The sequence below is a fragment of the Schistosoma mansoni genome, assembly GCF_000237925.1.
Source record: "Schistosoma mansoni, WGS project CABG00000000 data, chromosome 4 unplaced supercontig 0032, strain Puerto Rico, whole genome shotgun sequence".
NCBI lineage: Eukaryota > Metazoa > Platyhelminthes > Trematoda > Strigeidida > Schistosomatidae > Schistosoma > Schistosoma mansoni.
In genome coordinates this window covers 896213-918117 of record NW_017386017.1, presented here as the reverse complement: position 1 = coordinate 918117, position 21905 = coordinate 896213, and the positions used below count along the sequence as shown (strand labels likewise).

At 34.6% G+C, this 21905-nt stretch overlaps 1 protein-coding gene across 1 annotated transcript in view; it reads left to right on the top strand.

Annotated features, from left to right (window-relative positions):
• The window catches only part of Smp_149000 (protein phosphatase 2C, putative), a 28828-nt gene extending 7607 nt beyond the window's left edge, over positions 1 to 21221 (top strand). Inside the window, exons 4-7 of the mRNA XM_018791130.1 lie at positions 2986 to 3224; positions 6822 to 7070; positions 16735 to 17358; positions 19708 to 21221. Of these exons, the coding sequence (XP_018645648.1) occupies positions 2986 to 3224; positions 6822 to 7070; positions 16735 to 17358; positions 19708 to 20598 (2003 nt within the window). The 3' untranslated portion in view covers positions 20599 to 21221. The remainder of the gene's footprint in view (positions 1 to 2985; positions 3225 to 6821; positions 7071 to 16734; positions 17359 to 19707) is intronic.
• The last annotated feature ends 684 nt before the right edge of the window (positions 21222 to 21905 follow it).

Sequence of the window (21905 nt, the reverse complement as noted above, 5' to 3'; positions counted from 1 at the left end):
TTCTCATAGACATCGATGCTATTACTCTTGGAAATCTATGTAAATAATGAAGGAAAATCTCACTAAAGGCGTGGTGAGCACAAAAAGCACCTGAGTTCATTGTTGTTGTTTTCTTACTAAAAAATAGCGTAAATCTTCCAGATATTTCTGAGTTTTGCTTGTGTGGCATTAGCATCATGAATTGCTGCGACTGATATTTATCAGGCTTGTCTGTAATTTGTTCAGTAAGGTTCAAGATATTACATTTTGATTCCTACGAAACAATATTGGCAAACTTTTTAAATACTCAAAGCCTTCTTTTCACATCCGAACTTACAATTGCGTTTGTGTGTGTTATTAAGTTGTAAAATTTCTGGTACTTTAGTTATATTTAGAGGTGAAGTAAGGCACAAAGTTAAGTTGCTAGGTGCAGTCACTATCCGTTATTTTGTCTTGAGTGATTGTGAAACTCGACTTCAAATATTCAGATCTCTGGCTCAATTCTGACTTTATTAACTAAGTGATATTTCTTATATTATATCTTATTGAGTATGACTTATGACCGGTTTGTGGATGAGGTTTATTCAATCCGTTTTTCAAGAAACCGTTACGTGATCATTATCAAAAACGTTTTGCTATCACTTACGTTTTCATTATTTTGTGCTACTGATCAATCAGTGGGTTTTGTGAATACAGAAAAGTGAAAAGTATCTCAGGGTCAATAAATTAGCTAAATCTTAGTCATTGACTACTTTATTTCCTGTTCGGATTCCTTTTTTTATCTATTAATTGAAATCTTAATATAGGTAGTCCAGATTCTGTATTGATTCTTTCTGTCGGTCTGTACACTACTGTTTTTCTTAACTTAGTAATGTACAGCAGCACAATTTCGACTAAGCTAGACCAATAAGCTAACCAATAGTAAACCAGTTCGAAATCTTCATCGTCTACTGAAGTTTAAGAGATCCATTCAAGTCACTAGCCATCCTCATCCAGAAGGTGGCGTTTATGGCACACAACACAAACGTGATCAAGTTCTCTGAAATTCTATTCAATAATTTTAGTGTAAGAAATTTAAGTCGTTTCTAAAATTGATAATCAACCTAAATATTTATTTAGAAATTAACGAATACTTTCTGGCTATCCTCCAGTGATAATACCAATACACTAATAATAAAGTCTGTTCCAGGTTAGATAATTTGATTTTAGTGCTAATTGAATAGCGGTTGTCGATAGAACCCATAGTGTATGACTTAGCAATTTAGAGGTAGTTATTCAAATCTTCGATTTCAATATGTACTGATGCATCCCAATTGAAATATACATCTAGAAATCATTGTATTTTGTGACGAGTTGGCTTTTAAAATGGTGGATACTTTGTTCGACTCTCAGTGTGAAAATCAACACTTAGGCACAAATACGTTCAGCTGGAAAAATCAAGTAGGATGAAATACGCGTTCTGTGTTCCACTAATAGTCACCATCCAAAAAACAATGAGTATGCAGCTGCATGAAGTATCGAGACATCGATTCAGACGACCAGGTAGTGTCTATTCACGAGACCGAATTATTAACATAACCCTCTCAACTGAACTGATATCAAAAGATGGGACAACTAACCAATAAAATAGACCTTTTTTTCTGGGAAGATAACAGGCTTATGTACAAAGTATTGACATGAAGATAGACATGATTTAGTGTTATAGGTGATTAGAGAAAATTAATTTTTTAGGCTATTTAGTTTTCAATCAGTCAAGACCTCGTCTATCATATTTACACCTGTTACCCTTCGTGGAGGAGCATAGGGCGCCCACCAGCATTCTCCATTCAACTCTGTCCTGGGCAATCCTTTACAGCCGCTATTCATCCTTTTCATGTCTTCTTCCAATTCCCGATGCAGTATGTTCTTTGACCTTCCTCCTTTCCGTTTCTCTTCAGAATTCCAAGTTAGCGCTTGTCTCATGATGCAGTTTGATTATTTCCGTAATGTGTGTTCTATCCACTTCCAACGTCTTTTCCTTATTTTATCATCAGTTCGAAGCTCGTTTGTTATGCCTTACAGTTGGCTGTTGCTGATTGTATCCGGCCAACGGACATTGAGTATCTTACGTATACAATTGATTATAAATACTTGCACTGTTTTGATGATGGTTAAAGTGGTTCTTCATGTTTCGGCTCCTCATAGTAGAACTGTCCTGGTGATCGTATTAAAGATTCTGACTTTGATATTGGTTGACGGTAGCTTTGAGTTCCATACATTCTTCAATTGTAGGAATGCTGTCTTTGCTTTGCCAATTCTTACCTTCATATCTGCATCCGATCCTCCTTGTTCATCGATGATGCTTCTCAAGTACGTGAAAGATCCCACCTTTTCCAGAGTTTCTCCATCAAGTGTGATTGTGTTGGTGTTTTCCGTGTTGTATTTGAAGATCTTACTTTTCTTCTTGTGTATGTTGAGACCTACTGATGCAGAGACTTCTGCTACACTGACTGTCTTGTACTAAATTTTTTAGTGTGTATGGGATTAAAGAGCTAGGTCATCTGTGAAGTCTAAATCATCTAGTTGCATGCAAGCTGTCTGATGTATTCCGTGCTTCTAAGTGTTAACAATGAGCATATACAAGCCTTTACAAATCTCAATATTTAGTCTTTTTGATTATCATTGCTACCACCTTATTTCAACTCCTTTATCACGTTAATTTTTTCTCGTGTTGTCGTAGTATGGGAACTTGGGTATATTACGTTTGTGTTAGTCTCTGTGTTGATGATTACTGACTGACTTCATCAGTCTTCATATAAATATAAATTTTACTTGGTTAGCTTATCCTCCTTGTCAACAACTTTGAGTACATACTTAGTGTTCCGTATTATATCAACATCGTGAATGTTTTTTATGTAGTATTATAATAATTGGAATTAATGACGTCTGATTATTCTTTTTTTTTCATTTGTTGTTCGGTGTCTTTCACCTTTCACCTCATCCGAACGGATTAATAATTACAATTAGATAATTATGATTTTGGTTATATACAAACAATCGCTTTAGAATCATTGAAGAAAGCTATTAAGCTATGTCATGATACAATCGATAAAACATTATGTCAATATTATTATTCACGTGCTTCACTCAATTCAATTAATTTATTATTGGATACACATTCAATTGTGAATAGACGTAGACGTCAAGAAGATCGTTGGTTTGCTGTTGCAGATTTACTGTCTTATGTGCCTTCGTATAAAAGCCATGTAAGCATACTAACCAATGAGTATTTTTTTTAAATCACCGATTGTTGTCATTACTGTTATGAATCCAATTTTTTATATACCTACTAAATATGCCCGTGCATTAAAATCATTCAATTATGGTCGACACTAACGAGGAGCTGGGGTTTTCTTCAACAAGATCAGTGACTTTTACTTGATCAATAATTCGAACCATCATCAACAACTACTTGATATCCTGACTCTTACTAGTTCATGCAATTTCTTCCATCTCCGATGATGAGTGTGAACAGAAAAGCAAACAACTGACTTACTCTTTATTACTGTATTGTTCCACGACTCAAAAAATTCACATCATATTATTGACGAGTTAGATCATACCACAAACAAGAGATCATGATTTGTACATAACTAAGTTATTTATGATATAAATTTGAGTAATAGGTGAATAATCAATTAACGGTAGAATAGACATCAACAGTTATTCAGTTAATTAAAGGCTTACAATTAGAAATATTGATAAGCGTTTTCTGCAGAATAATTGTAAAGGCTCTAATTTGCTCAACTATTCTCTCATATTAAACAATTACATTCTAGTAAGTAGCTAACTGTATATCATTGTGCTACTATTTACTGTTTCTGGACTAAGCAAATTATATTTCAGCACAGTAAAACTTCATGTACTTGACTTTCAGCTACAATTTTGTATCTAAGTGCTAGTGATGGTGCTTGGATTGTTTTATAAGTTCCCACTATTAATGAGTCTCAAGTGTAGATAAAGTGGCTATAAAAAGTAATACCTAGTTTTTTCAAAGGCTCAGTGAAAGCGATCCTACCAAACTTTTCGATTGGTCTCAATTTATACAATGCTGTTTTCAGTTTTAATTTTTTAATATAGATCATTTTAAGCTAGTTATAAGGCCAAGCGGATTTCGTCTGACCAATTTGTTGAAAATAAAAAGATACAAAAAAATATTGCATATCCATATCTTGTGAACTATCAGCTGATCGATAACTAAATAAGTGGCTCAGTTAGTTTCATTCCCTTCATTTGTAATACATAGTAAATGGTAACTTGTTGTTTAATGTGTGAAAGTAATTTCTGTCACAATCGTCTAGAAACTGGAGATTACTGGATAATTCTTTCCTCCTGAGTCGTAACTCTTCAATAGTGCCTACTCATGGGCCCTTACAAACAATGGATTACATAGCCTTTAGGCCTTACGGCGGGTAGGATACTTCAGACTAAATGATGAGAGTTCGAATTTTACAGGGAACATCAATTCCACACAAGAATACAGGTTCGCCCTGCTGACAAGTGTTAGGTTAGGTCCTGGATTTCATGCCGACTACTTCCAATTACCCAACATACCTTCAGATCATTGAGCTGGAATATAATAGTTTGCACTTTTTCGTTAGTCAATTCGCGGTATAACATGACCATCATTCAATGGTTTCAGCATGGTTGGTTCCATTAGCTACAGTTTTACAATTTTTAGAGATGCATAGATTTCTTAGATGTTTATTCTCTATGTTAAAAGATTTATTAATCCACTTAAATGTAATTCCATTTGATGTGGTTTCATTTAGTCATTCAGGGAAGTATTTTTACACATGAACCCATTTAAGACTTATATGTAAACAACTTGGTAAGTATCTTCCTGTAAACATTTGGCTTCCGATTAAACTTGTAGAAAAAAAAGCAAACTATTTTGTTAGGAGGGTAACCGTTGTTTTGACTGTTAAAAATGTTGTCTAAGGAGATATTTTCAGAAAAATCGTTCAGTAGTTAGGGATAATCCAACTAAAAAAATGTATAAAGGTAACATTTATTGATTCTGATAGGATTTCATGATTAGATATTAAGTTAAAAGTGTAGTAGAATAAGATCATGTAACATGTTGATAGATGGATAGACAGGTGCAACAACATAGCTGAGGTAGTACTTTCGGAATTCCTAATTTATTCCACTCGACTGTTCATAAAAAACCAATTATATATAACTTAAAATGCATCTATTGCGCACTGCTGAAGAGTCCCACAATAGGACGAAACAGCCGTCCAGTGCTTCCAGGTTTTCCATGGTGGTCTAGCTTCAATTGACTCATGATCTTAACTATATAAAAAAAGGGAACTTGTTCATATCAAATGTCCGTGACATACACTTTAATGTCAATATTTTGTACGAGAGATCATAATCATCTAGGCTAAATATGTCTTCGTTATGTATTTTATTGAAATGTAACATTGGAATTCATAATTTTCATTTCATCTCATTTGAGACTCTTCAGCTAAACATGTCTTTGTCTAAATATCGGTATTCCTACTGACATTCAAACTCATTATTCATAGTTTTAGATATTAAACTTTGGCCTACCAGACTAGAGTCACAATAATCAAAATTTCTTCCATGAATATAATAAATTATTGGCTTCTTGAAGATCAGAAATTTCCATTTGTTTATTTTCATATTGAATTGATCAATCTCTATTAATTAGTTAAAGTACGATAAGAATCGCGCTCCCTGAATCCCTTTGTCAAAATATTATCAGCATATGAATGTAAACAATTTGCAAACATTCGATTAGGAAGGCTTCTAATACTCCTTATTCGTTTTATTATTCACAAGAAATAATCGGTTTTCATGATTGACTGAGACATCCATTCATCTGATGTAACAATGAATGTCTTCTTTTAGCATATACAAATAACGTATTCCTGTGGACTGTAAAGCTAGTTTTGTATAAGCATGTGTGTGCATGTTGAAATTGCAAAATTGAGGATGATGACACAATCGGTTGACTTCAACTACCGGTCGATTCGTATACAATGAAGTAGTTGATAATATTCAAGTCTATTCTCCAAACTCATGGAAAACATTGCATGAAAATAAAAACGAACTTTCAATTGACAAAAGCTTGTTAAATGGAGAAAGTTCATTGCGGTCACTAATAAACGGTGTGTGTAATAGAGTATATAACAACTATTGTTTTGTCAAACGCCTGATCTCTCGTAAACACATCTATTTCAGAACTCTCCAACTCACACCAAAAGTGTCATGTTCTTCAGTTAACATTTTATACCTTGATCATGTTTAGCAAATGTTTTATTTAAAGTTTATGATTTCTTTAACACTAGCAAGGCATTCTAAGCTATAAATGAAATATCTGCACAGCGCTTTTAAGCTTTCAATTATTTCGAATGCATTTTCTTTCCTTCCATTTTAAACAACTTTAAATATTACTATAGAGGATTGATGAAGGTGGTCATATTTCATAGTTTAGATAACGAATTGACAAGTCACACAATCATTGATAACTAGGGAACACTAGACATTTGTTCTATTTTTGTACAGGACTCCTCATCAGTACGCATCCAAGACCAATAATCCAACCCGGGACCTTCAGGTCTCGCCGCAGGTGCTTCACCTTTAGATCACTGAGTTGCCATCCATTAGTTTACATACCTAACTCTAATCAATTTACGATATCAGTTTACTGCTCATCGCTTAACAGGAAACTTAACAAATTTACGAAAAATTAATGATTTTCAATTCTATTCATCACTTAGTATAGTTTTCATCTATTTTGTTTTTGTCTGATTTTCTTTAACTTTACACAGATTGACCAATCATATCTTGCAGATTTTTCACCAATCGCAGCATTCGGTATTTTCGATGGTCATAATGGTCCAGAAGTGGCTGAACACTGTTCGCACCTTACACCGTATTTACTTAGTATAGAGTTGCAACGACATATTTTATCATCGTCATCTAGTATTAATCGTAATTATTCTAAATGTATACCAGATATATTAGCCGAAATTTTTCATCGATTGAATGAATCAGTCAACAGTGGAAGAGCGCAAAAGGTAATAATAGAATACACTTTTCGTTTGACAAATATATAGATATATATATCGTTTCAGTGCTTATTTTTGTGTGGAGGTTGTTATTTTTTTTCTTACTGCTGTATATGTGTCGTTCTACAAAAGTTTGTATGTATGCGCATGAGAAAAAGAGACTAATGTGTGCATTATGTTGCCATCAATGTGTGAAACAAGTGAATAAATATTGTCTTGTTCAATAGAGCAGTAGTGTCCATTCATTCTAGTTCGTATACTAATTTTTCTTTTCATAACTAACTTTGAGAGAGAGAGAGAAAAGAAAATCATATCCGACTATTAATAAATTGGATCAAACAGACCTGTTGTAAGAAAGCAAATATAAAATGTATAGTTAATAAAGCTAAAGTGAATGGTTGTTAGGTAACGGGTACTAGGTAAGGATGGCAAATCGATTGATGAAGTAGTGAAACTTCATCAGTTGAGATGGCTGGGACACGTGTTACGTATGCCCAACCACCGACTGCCCCGACTTGCAATGTTTTATGGTGTAGGAGTAGGTTGGAAGAAATCTAGTGGTGGCCAGACCAAAACGTAGCACAAATCCATGAAGTCATTGACAATTAGACTGAGCCATGCTGGTAGGTGTAGACTACCTGGTTGGGATCCGCGAGATGATAGCAAACGATGGTTAGAGACCTTGAATGACATGGCTCAAAATTGTTTGCAATTGCGAAGATGCATCCACTCTTTGTGAATTCTTCATGTCTTTGTCTTTTTTTTTCTCTTTCCGAATTTGTTTCACTGGATTATACTCCTTGAATAACATCTAACCCTAATCTTCCACATTAATGCTTATACTCTTACTACTTCTACCACTATGGGATTTGAATGGACAACTGCATCTTTGTGCTAATGTGGTATGGCAACTCGAACTGATGTACGTACGTACGAAGTTTTACGTTGTGACTGACTGACTGTCTAACTAATCGAAAAGAGGGTTATAGTGAACGGAAATATTAAGCTTTGACTATACAATGAAACACTTCTAGCTTCGATTCCTTCAACACTCAATTTATCAGTCATAATAAAAGTTATCCTCTTTATTACATAATGAAATCTCCGTAAAAATTAGTGATTACATCTTATAATTATTAACAATAAATTCTTCACTCATGTGTAATCTTTTGTTTGTTGATGTCCTCCTAACTTAGGAGATAATATAAGTTTGATTTTTTTAAAATCAATGGTCAGACTATCGAACAAACAAGATGAATCAGTTATATACACCTCTGTGTGTGTATCTTTTTTCTCTTTCCAAATTTATTTCATTGGATTATACTCCTTGAATAACATCTTCTAACCCTAATCTTCCACATTAATGCTTATACTCTTACTACTTCTACCACTATGGGATTTGAATGGACAACTGCATCTCTGTGCTAATGTGGTATGGCAACTCGAACTGATGTACGTACGTACGAAGTTTTACGTTGTGACTGACTGACTCTGTGTGTGTCTTTGTTTACGTAATTTAGTCACATTCAGATTTAGTCTGGGATGTTGTTTTCCAAAAAAAGAACCATATTTGTACTACTTATTTTTATTTTTCATAAGCATATTGATGCATGAAAAATAAATATACTCCTGATATAATTTTAGTATGTCTGATATACTATTCTACACACACTTGCACATACACATATATGGACAGCTATATCGATATGCACATGTACAAAAAGAGAAGACGTTTATGATTGAGTGATAACACAAGTTTTGTTTATTTACATGACTTCACGAATCATCCTGTTCTCATTAGTTCTCTACTATCCTCTTTTAAGCTTGATTATTTCCAATTGAATATTATTATCAGAAGGGGTTTTGTGGAGATTTAGTATTTTTCATAGTAGAAAGCATGAGTCAATTGAAGCTAGACCACCATGGAAAACCTGGAAACACTGGACGGCCGTTTCGTCCTATTATGGGACTCCTCAGCAGTGCGCATCCACGAACCCGCTCTCGCGAGCAAGACTCGAACCCAGGACCTACCAGTCTCAAGCCGAAGCCCTTAACCGATAGACCACTGAGCTGGCATCCAACGGTGTTAATGTCTAACTTCAACTGATCCACGAAGTTGAGCAACCATTCACCAATTGTCTTCAGTGAGTTCCTATCTCACAACAGACGTGGTTTTGAACTCCACTGGTCACTGCTTCTCACTAGAGCTCCTAGATATACTTCTCGAAGTCATTAGTGAGCATATGATTATATTAATTATCAGAAGGGGTTCGTGGATGTGCACTGCTGAGGAGTCCCATAATAGGACGAAACGGCCGTCCAGTGTTTCCAGGTTTTCCATTCCACCACAGGTCTCGACTCATGCTTCCTACTATTAATATTATTAGTTTGTTTATTTGTTATACTTCCACCTACATAGCATTGCAACGTTTAGTTTGTACAAGTGTTTGATTTTACCATTGTTGATATTAAGATCTAGGATTGATTTGTTTCTATTGATATGTATGCATCCTGAGCAGATCATCTTGACATTACCGTTTAATCACAAGTTTTTACAAGAGAATTAAAGTTGGATAATGGCTAATAGTGAATTTAACTACAACAACTGGACCACCTGCTTTAGGTATCTCCGAGTTTAATGTATCAGAGCTCACTGCTGTCCTTCTCTGTATACTAGGTAATGCCTTCTCAACCTTGATTAGTAACAACAGGTTAGCCGGAAACTAGTCAAATTGTTCTTCGAATTGTCCCGCCCATATACACATATATATGGTGATTTCGTAAGTCTTTTTGTATGTTTTGAGGGTAAATTTCATCGACTCAATACCGTGCTCAACACAAACCTGAATGTTTTGGGTTGGATCCAACGAGATTTTTGAGTACGCACTACTGAGGGGATACCAGGTATGCAAAAACCACCTGTTCAGCGCTCCTTGGCTTAATCAATGGTCCAACGACTGAAATCTCTAGATGAAAATTCCCCGCAATATATATATATATATATTTGGTACCGGTGTATATTCATAGCAGAAACACGTATGTACGCGTTTGCGTGTGTTTATCACTCGACTACAGAAATGCGAAACGCACAAAAACAGTGTCCAATAATTTCTAATTTACTTCTTGATTCTGAAGACGTGGTTTTTCTTCACTTTATAATGTGATTATCGTCACCACATCCTTTGTGTTAGACAGAAACTCAAGTGAAGTGGGAAAGGGATGGAGATTACTTATTTTAGTAAATGATATCTAGAACGATTGTAGATAGTTAACAGTTTTTCGATATGTCGGTATGTATGTGTATATAAAGACAGTACATAACTGAAATCTTGTTTTTCAACAAAAAAATTTGTCCGTGTTTATTGTTGAAAGTTGTATCTTCATAATCAAAACATCGTTTGTATGAAAAGTAATCGAGGTATGTTGTGTACGCGTCTATATATGTCCATTTGTGTATGTGTGTATACGTCTGTATTTATCTTTGGGTCATAGATATTTATTGTATAGGGTATTGTTTTGGCGGTACGCACATTTTACTAGATACTGATGATATAAATTTGTACATACATATTCTCGTCAGGTAGTACTAACATTGTTTTCTTAGTGTATAGATACCTCTCGGTATGCAAAATCATTCTGTCTGTTATGGAGTGATCTCTTTTATTGTATTGAATAAAAGTTCAACCAGTTTGTTATTCAGTACTTGCTGTTTGATGTCATTGTGATTTATCATTAGTTAGGTTACTGGATTGTCGATCTCAGTTTCTATGTTTATTTGTGAGTAAAAAGTCATTAGCTGTTAAAGATCAAGCGCTCACCGCGAGACTTGAATTCAGTCCTTATTGGGACCATAAGTTCTCACTGCTGAAGAGTCCTACATTAAGGCTAAAGCTAGCTGATCAATGCTTCCTGATTTTTAATGGTTGCCTAACTAAGACCAGTCCTTCATGTAAACTAACTGATATGCATCATTTCGAGTTTTTGTTATAAAAAAAATCAAAACGATAGTTGGATGCGAAAACAGAGACTTAGAAGGATTACAGGAAATAAAAAAAGCATCGTAATGCTCAATTCAGGGCTATCTCACTTCGAGTTTTCAGTATTTATATATTATTTTATTGGGTAGTATTTATTAAAAACTATTCTTCACTCGACTATCGTCATATCAAGACAAGAATTGAAAGGGAACAATAGACTTGGAAAGCTGAGATACATTAGCATAAAACACTAGAGTTTATTTAAAATTTATGTAAGAATATTCTAGCATCTTGATTTGTCCACTGGCTCTGATTATTTGTAAAGGGACGAATCAACACATTCTTGTGTGAGTCTGATCGAAGCATACAATAGTCAAAACTCCTTCCCGCTAATCAATAACCTTGACGTTTCTTTTTGTTTCAATCCCATTTCTATATACACAAGAAGTGTACTTTTAGTTAAATAATAATTTTATAAACGTATAATACACGTTAAAATCACCTTATTCCATTGATATTCATCATCTAAAGTTGAATTACCATATTTGCTGCCAGAACTTCATAGTTCACAATGGTTCCATCACAAAAGAATATTTTTTTCTCAAAAATATCTATCACAAAACTTATGTAACCATTCTGAAAGATTCATTTAGTATTGTTTGTTTGAATCTTCCCATCGATGTGTTAGGACTGCAGCTGGTCAGTTTCTAATTGGCATATGTGCATACTGTGCGTATTGCCTCGATACAGCCTTAATTCACAAGCATGGTAAGCAGAGATGGATAGTGGCTAGCAGTGGAATCCAGGACTGCAGTCCTAACACATCGATGGGAAGATTCAAACAAACAATACTAAATGAATTTAAACTTCACCCCATCGCACAAGCAAGTGGCTATCAGGACTCAGTGGCCGACTGGATAACGCGATGGCATTTGAAGCGAGGGTACTTGGTTCGAGTCCTAAAGTGAACATCAACTCTGAGATGCAGGTACATCCAGCTGACCAGTCCCAAATGGGACGAAACTCGCGTCAAACTGGATTCCACTGCTAGCCACCATCCATTCTGAAAGATGTTGAATGTTACGACTCGAGACCATCGGTCATCATAAAGTAAATTTATTCGTTCTTTATTTTCTTCTAATTATTGAATTTAGTACTGGTTAGCTGAATCACTCACACTTGAAGAACATACATACATACACACAAAATGGTATATTAGTCCATTTAATCATATAAACGAATACTTTAAAATAAATGTGTCTATATTCTTTCCATACTTACCCATTGAATTTTTGTTATTCTGTGAACTTCACTGTATGGTTATTCTTTGTTTGGTGTTGGGTTTTTGTAAGAAAATCAATAAACCTTTATTCCCTTTATATTCCCATTGTAACAGCTCTATTATTGACAGCTTACATAAAGATATTACTTGAATATATATGAGAGTTTGTGTTTGCGTGTTTGTGTGTGCCCACTTGAATGGGAAGAACGAGGACAGATCAAGATGATTCTTCCTTCTTTTTTTTTATCTCATAGATGCTTTCTCGAAATGTTTCCAACATTGTTCGATGTCTTTGTTATTTTCTCCGTCATTTTCTTCCAGTCATTGTTTTCTTGTCAAGTCACTTCTACTTTTCTCTCTTTATTCACCTCCTCCTAAGGAATTTGTTTGATAGAAGTTGATGAACAGGTTTCTTTTTTTTTTCAATTTTGTTTTCTCATGTCTCCCTACGCACATTTTTCTATTGATGTATTTCTTTTCGTATATTTATAAAAGAGTTCGTAATAATCTACCTTCTTTGTGTGTGTCAATGTCTAAGCAAGGGTCCTACTCACTTGAATATATGTCATTGACAGTGTTTTTGTTATTGCTAATATTTTATTATCCTTTATCAAGTGTATAAAGTTGTTTTGTATTCTTTGTGCTTGAAAAAACTAATCAGTCAAATGAGTTTTCTTGAATTAGTGAATTTCGAAATCCAGGATGTTGGTTCCATCCTATTTAGAACTGGTTTAATCAAATTTAAGTGGTACATATCAGCAATGAGATAATCTAAACCCTGACTAATAATAATTTAAAACTAGTGGTAATATGAACTCAGTAGTTCAGTGGATAAGTCATCAGCATTTGAAGCTGATGGTACTGAGTTTCAGTCTGAACATGAACATGTCTACATGTTTTTGTAAAAAAACAAACAGAAAAGAGTACATTGTATGTTTGAATTCTAAAATGTGTTCGATTTTCGACATTCAAGGAATTTGAAATCCAAAGTTACTTATTATAATTACTCATATAAAATCAACACAATTTTGTACTGTATAAATCAATATGCATTGTAAAATGTAATAAATTTATATGCAAAGATGGATAATGAGTAGCAATGGAATCCAGAACATGCGCTTTATCCTATTCGGGACTTGTCAACTGGATGTAGCATCTCAGAGTTGATGTTCATCTTTGCTTATAATTCTTGTGACTTAAGTCAATATCAAGGCAATCCGCACAGGATACACATATTCCAACAAGAGACTGATCAATTGCAGTCCTAAACATCAATGAGAAGATTCAAACAAACAATACAAAAATGAATTGTAATGAACATGAGGGGTTTTGTGGAGATTTCAGTATTTTTCAAAGTTGAAATCATGAGCCAATTAAAGCTAGACCACCATGGAAAACCTGGAAGCACTGGACGGCCGTTTTGTCCTATTATGGAACTCCTCAGCAGTGCGCATCCACGATCCCGCACTCGCGAGATTCGAACCCAGGACCTACAAGTCTCGCGCCAGAGCACTTAGCCGATGTAATGAAGTTATTTCAAATTTCGACAAATCTTTTACATTTACAATCATTCGGAATTAACAAAACAAAATTTGGATAACCTAGCTGTAATTGAAAGAGTCAGATTATCTATCGACTCAGATCAAATGTCGTCTAATGTAACCATACTTTTGATTGATCTCTGAGTCATATCATACTTGTCTAATGCTGATTGAGTTCTATCAATCAAGTTACAATATGAAAACTAGTCTAACCGATTCGGTAAACATGACACATTGATCACTATTCAGTGATCAGTCAATTATAAACATGTATATTTGTAATTTTTATTTGAAATAACCTATTTTCTAAATATCAAGATTTTATCAACGACACAAGCAAATGAACTGATGCAATTTATTGCTACAACTAATGATGAATTTGCATCTGATTGAAATAAGAGGTCATAATCAATGTAGGTTCGTGGTTTTCTGTCGACTGCCTTCGATCATCTTACATCTTAAAATAGTACATGTAATATCGAGTTACTTAGATAATTAGGGATCACATTGCAACTTTTTGGTCGATGGAATTCTTTCACCATCAAGCAGGACTAAACAAACGTGATATTGGAGACTTTCTTTTTTGACGCAAAACTAGTTCAATCAGTTTAGTAGTAGCTTTTTCCCATCTTATTCCTTAATATATCATAAAATATTGTATTCTGGTAGTGTTTTGTCCAAGGTATGATTATTTTCGTTCTGCTTTCAAGTTCGCAAGGGTGGGATAGGAGTGGTTTCAGTCTTTAGTTAAAGCATAAATGCGACACTATAGCCAATCACAGATTTATGTGCTTAACTTCAAGCCATAACTTAAGTGTTTTTGAATGCTAGAGATTTTCGGTACATAGCCTGTCTAGCTGAAGTCTTTAGCACCAGTTTCAAACCTGCAACTCAATGACTGGAAGTGAGCTACCTTAACCACAACCCCACTGTCCCTATAATGTTTGAAAGATTATTCGGTTAATCGTTAAACGCTGTTAGTGGTCTTATGAATGGTTCATTTTTGTTATCATTAAAGTCCTACTGTGTTCACGTTAGTAATTCGGCTAGTGAAAATTAAAAGCCATTTCAAATTTTTCGCATTTAAAGTTTTCACATCAGCACAGGAAAAAATCACTCCTAGTGGGGTGGTGTCGGACATAATCTCGGGATTGATTCAGAAACCTCGGTTAGTTTTTGTCAACTTGGATAGTCTGTGGCGTATGCAAAATGTCCATCTACCACCGAAGAGGAAGGTCCACTCTTTGTGACTCTGGATGTGAAATATGGGCCATGAAAAAAGAAAACACGCGGTGGCTTTAGATTTTTTATCATAGCTGTCTTTAAGATATTACATTCTGTTGTATATATATATATATATATTTCAATAAGAATTTATATTTTTTGGTCCAATCTCATCCCAGTTTGGTCGTATGATATTGACTCTACTGAAATGTGTATCCCTTTTGCTTCGAATACATTTTGTCAACAAATCGCTTTCGGACACAGCATTCTGAGACTTCAACCTATCGATTTAATGCACAAGGTTGTCGGACCATGTAAGAAGATACCGTTCCATAGCAGCTGGTGGTTCATACCTAATTCGTTCCCTTAGGATTTAGAAGCCAATGTACATCATTGGTTAGGAATTAGGTTTTTATTAACTCACCCAGCTGCACCTTCCGTATCCACCAACCTAGTTTAAACTCCAAACGTTCACTTTTCGTCCTCTCGCCTTCATAAACAACACACCTCATAAAGAAAGCTGGTAGAACTTCTTTGTAAAAGGCTATAAACTTATGGCTATGAGAGAGCATTTTTAGAGATATAGAGGACTCCCTTTACTCGAGGTCGTATCACAACATTTGGAAACCTTTAATTAGATCATCGACACAGGTTTGAAAATTGTTGTTATTCATTGAAAAGCCGACAAACAATACAGTTAAAGGTGCTTTTTCACACTAATGCATTTGGAAATTTATTTCACCATCCGGAATGAATTTTATTTATAGACTTTAGTAAGCACTTGATCATTCCACTACAAAATGGTCATCATTTTAAATATTTTAGCTCTTATGCAATCATCTTTTTTGATGTAATCAGGTATATAACTATCTGTTTGTATTATGTAACAGTTATTATGTATTTACGATTTATCACAGAATTCATTGTCTTTTGAGTTTTTCTTGTCAGGAAATGAATTATTAACTATCCTAAACCCCATAGTTTACATCACAGACTTATCTTAAATAACTATTACAAAATAAGAAGCACTGGATATCTGTTTCGTTCTAGCATGCGTCTTCTCAGAAGTGCATATGCATGACCCCGACGGGGATCGTAACCAGGACTTTCAGGTCTTTTAACAAGCGCTTGACTTTTGGATTACTTAGTTGGCATTCAATGATTTACACTTCTAACTTCCATCAACTTGGCATATTTTGTGACGATAAATTCCTCCAACCTTCAGATTCCAGAAAAATAACCTTTCAAAATTTTGTCCACCAATTGAAGGATGATGATAAAACATGATCAAGACAGTGATATTTAAGCTTAACAGAACCACCTACTCTCTAATCATTTGAATGGTAGTTGCCAACCGAGACGAGACAAATCGCATAATGTCTCAGGGCCATATTTGAATAGTGTGTTTTTCCTATCCAAAGTCATTGCCCACATGATCTTGTCGGTGTCAGCCTGAACATCTATAAACATGCGTCAGTTAAAATGGTAGCTTTATGTAGCTTTTGATAGTAGTAGTATTAGTGGCAGTATTCGTAACCTTATCTAAACCACGGATCATAATTCTTATGCTACCCAATTTTTTTCTATTGTGATCTACCAAGTATAGCTTATTGTAAGTGTGCTAATACTGATTTTTATTTTTTCATCAGTTATGGAATTCTGGTACAACAGCTACAGTATGTGCATTTGCTGGTGATACTATATGTACAGCTTGGGTTGGTGATTCACAAGCTTGGCTTATTTTCCCCTACACAAATGATATTAATGATGATGGTATTATTAACCATAATAATATATTGAAAAATAATTTTAATTGTTGTAATAGTAGTGTACAAGAGAATAAAAATGATGATCGTACTACTAATACCATTAGTAGTAGTAGTTTTCATGAGTCACCGGAAAGAATATCTGTATTAATGGAAATCCCGTCATCGGATAAAAATTTCATTAATAATAATAATAATAATAATAATAATACACGTGTTATCAAGTCGACATCGTTGAATATTATGCCTGATCGTTTACCATCATCATTATGTAATGGAAGTATACCTACTAGTCAAAGTGCTTCAATCATTGAGAGACGTCATTATCAAAAACAAAATACTCAACAATCAACAGTTGAAGTAAAACAATTCACTGAAGACTCTTCTTCATTATTAATGAATCAGGAGAATTCTATGCATAATAATAGTAATAATAATGATGAGATGGATATAAATGAATATTTAGGCATTGCATTGACTGATTGTTTACATCGTCCAGAATCACCTGTAAGTTGAATTGAAATTCAATGAATGAATTTTGTTTTCCCTATTGGTTCAATACTTTCTTTCAGTCAAGTGAAGACTGTATACTGTTGTCCGTTTTTGTTCCCTTTTTTTTTTTAAAAAAAAGAATGTTTCCGTTAATTCTCTGTCGAATACATCAGTTCACTAGACATACTTATTATATTTTAAGTAGACTGATAGTGTCATATAAGATGATTACAATAGCTTAGCTATGAACGATTCAGTCTATAAAGTCAAAAGCCCTCTCCAAATGTATACACTTTAGCTACGAAATTTTTCCTTATTGTTTCAAAACACTTATTATTGGATTTCACAAGTATATATATATCCTCAGTTGATAGTCAGTGTTACTCAAAAATTGATATGTTACAAGTCTCCGAACTTGGTTTATCGAGTATTATGTTTGCTGGATGATTACAACTAAAAAGGGACTGCTATTCTCTTAGTCAGAGGCGTTATCAAAGATTTATTTTCTTAGGTTCCTATCGCCAATCTACAGGACTTAATTTCATGTTCTGTTCGGTCACCAGGTAAGAGCCTACACTTCAACAATAACCGTATTATGTTTACCAAATATTTGTTAAATATTTCAATCTATTACTTATTCTCAGTCTTAATCACGAACTTTATTTATTTATTTAAACACATAAATATTGGTACAAGGAAGCACCAGATATATATGCGCCACACAAATCGAATGAGATTTGTGTGAGGGCTGTGATACTGCCCGGGTGCCCAAACTGAAGCAGGTGGTTTTCTTAGGAGGCCACACTCAGAACCTTTGACCTAACTGTCTGATCCACAAGACAGTGGAGCATCGTAAGGAGATGCAGTCCCATGGTAGCCGATGACCAACGATTGATTCATACGCCATTTGTTCCCTCAGGATCCTGGAGCCAGCTCATGTGCACCATTGGTTTGGAATGAGGGTTTTCCAACTCCCCTAGGTGGACTTTCCGTGTTCACCAACCCGGTTAAAGCTCCGGACATTCGCTTTTCGTTTTCTCAATTCCGTAAACAACATTGGTGCCACAAGAAGGCAGTGATTAGGTCTTCCCTGGAAGAGGCTATATACGCGTGGCCATGTTAGGGCATTTGGAGAGGGAGAGCGGACTCTCCCCACTCTGGACCGTACCAGGGCATTTAGGGGCATCACGAACTGATTTTAGCCGGATCACCACTAAAAACTAGGATGTACTGAATACCTTTTCCGTCTCAGTATAGGACTCTCCAGCAGGTCCTATCCAGGACTCCACTAGGGATTGGACTCACGACCCTCGGTCTCTCGCGTGAATACTTAACCTCTAGACCGCTGGACTTACAAACAATGGTGTACATGTCTAACTTCACGATATTTGAGCGACTATCTTCGGTTGCCTTGCGGGGATAAATGTCTCACTCGAAATGATTGAACTCTGTTGATCACTACTTATTTGAAAATTAACTATAGTGTAAACAACTCCTTTTGCAGAGTAGAAGTCACTCTTTTTATGTAAGTTTGGTGTTGAATTTAATGTAAGATATGTTGAGAATCAAAAGCTTATAAAATACATCACAAAAATATTTTCCAACATCAGTATCATTTTGATTTTTTCTAAGGAATATTAATGAAGCTACAAATTTATGAGGTACTGTAATTTGACTCATCAGTTTGTTCAGTTAGAGAACAATACATTTATACTTATCTTGTATAATGTGTTATTATTTGAAAGTAGCATTTCAGTAACTGTCAAAAGGGCCTAGTTGTTTATCTACAGTTTTCTTTCCACGGAACATTTCTATCACAAGTGATAAATTGGTTCTACAAGGAGCATTTTGAGACTTGAAGCAATTTTCTTTCAATCAATCTAAAAATTACTCCTAACTGATAACCGATTTTAATCGTAATCGTACGAACAGATTCTTGTTTTGAACCGTTTTCATACGATAGTCAAAGAAAGTGTTAATGGACTTCATAAAGTCATTTTATAACAATGATACAAACACTATACCCATTAACCAGGTTAGTGGCTATCTGAGCGTCGTAGTTAAATGAATAACGTTTTAGCGTTTGAAGAGAAAGGTACTGAGTACAAGTTGCAGTGTGAACACTAACACTAGGAGTGCAATCCATCTTCAACAAAGAAATCTTAGCAATTTATATTTTTCGAAATATATTACTTTAATGATATCATATAGTAATAATGGAAATCGTCCTGCTTCTTTACAGCATTCGAACTTACCAAATAGACTAATTGCTTTAAATGAAGTTGATGTTGAAAGATTTGAAAAGTCGGTTTTTGTTTACTATGTTTCTGTCTTAAATAATTCCTTTTAATTTCTCCTTTATAGTCCGAATTTGTTTCTGTCCTACGAACTGGCGGTTCAATATTAACTGAAGTTGGCTCTGAAAATAGTTCATCTGTGGAGAATAAAATTTTCTATTCACATTCACCTAAAGATTCTATGATCAATTTAGCTGTAACTCGTGGTATCAAAGAAAATACACCTAATAATAATTGTTTTAGTAGATGTATTTCCATACCACCTCTTGATAATCCAAGTTTAGTCGATTGTAGAGTTGGATGTTTATCGTCGGTAAGTCGATCAATAGGTGATGATGAAACAGCGGTTGGTTTGAATGCTCTACCATCTATAACAATTTGGTCAGCACCTGAACAACAACAACAATCAATGCATCATCGTAATAAGATAATAAGAACAACATCAATGCCTTTATGTTTGATTATGGCAAGTGATGGTCTATGGGATGTACCTTGTTGTTCTGGTACAGAGATTTCACTAATGGCATGGCATTGGTATAAAGAGCATATTTATTATAAAAAAGTCTGTAAAAATCACCATTCATTCTCTGAATTCTTAGTTAATTTAGCTGTGCAAAATGGTGCATCAGATAATATAACATGTAGTGTAATTTGGTTACATAAATGGAAACCAACAAAATTAAAAGGTTGGACTGTTGACTGTCATTCATTAGCATCATCTAGTCTGGTCAGATGGCCTAGACATTCACGAGTTACTTCATTAGTCAATATCAATTCCCCTACTGATGTTTTAGTAAGAGGTCCACGAAAATGTATACCATCTAAAATGCCTCAACTAGTTTCTCAAAGATCTTATTCATTAAATAATATATTTGATAGAGATTTATCAATTCCACGTTATTCCAGTCCTCCACGTGACATTGTATATCATCAACCTGATTGTATATCTTCAGACTGAATGAACTAACTGCTACCTTTTTTTTTGTACAAATTGTATGTTTGTTTACTATTGTTATTATTATTCTTGTTTCATAGTCTACATTGTTTTCTTAACATTTCTTATGAACAAAACCCAATTTGTAACCATTGCGTATCCGATAGACTAATAACAATAACAGCAACATATTTCTACTACATAAATCATTATACTACTGATTTATAACAATGAAGTTGGTGATATAACTGTGTGTGTGTGTGTGTGCAAAATAGCATTTGCATTTTTTTTGTATTATTAACTTTCAAAGGCCAATTTCCGGTTTCTTATTATCGTTTTCTTTTTTTAAACAAAAATTAATGTATCGATAGTCTTTTTCTCCCCATTTGAATCTTAGTTTATGTGTTTAAGAAAGCCAATTGTTTATCTTTGTCTTGTTCATTTTTGTACTTTTTAGAAGAACAAAAAAAATAGTTTAATTCACTGACTCAGTTGTTACCCTCTTTTTGTTTTTTTTTGGTTATTTATCGAAGGAGTATGTATATGTTACCTTGTTCATACTTTTTTATGTGCATACTAAATTGTATGCTTTCATAATACTGATGTTATTAATAGTGATAATTATAATTATTATCAGTATGTCTTATACAACAAAGTTATTTTATTTTATTTAAACACATAAATATTGGTACAAAAGGGTACCAGATATATATGCGCCACACAAATCTCATTTGATTTGTGTGAGGGCTGTGATACTGTCCGGGTGCCCAAACTGAAGCAGGTGGTTTACTTAGGGGGCCACACTCGGAGCCTTTGACATAAAGGTCTGATCCACAAGACAGTGGAGCATCGTAAGGAGATGCAGTCCCATGGTAGCGGGTGACCAACGATTGATTCATACACCGTTTGTTCCCTCAGGATCCTGGAGCCAGCTCATGTGCACCATTGGTTTGGAATGAGGGTTTTCAAACTCAAATAGATGGATCGTCTAATTTCACCAACCCGGTTAAAGCTCCGGACATTCGCTTTTCGTCCTCTCAATTTCGTAAACAACAGTATTGCCACGAGAATACAGTGAGTAGGAATTCCCTGACAGAGGCTATATACGCGTGGCCATGTTAGGGCATTTGGAGAGGGAGAGCGGACTCTCCCCACTCTGGACCGTACCAGGGCATTTGGGGGCTATACAACAAAGTAGTTTTATTTACATTGTGTTTTTTGTTGTTGTTGTATTATGTGTAAGGTATAGAAAAGTTGTTGGAAACAAGAACAAATGATAGTCAATATTATATATAATTATGGTCTTTCTACTGGTTTTCTATTTTTTTCAA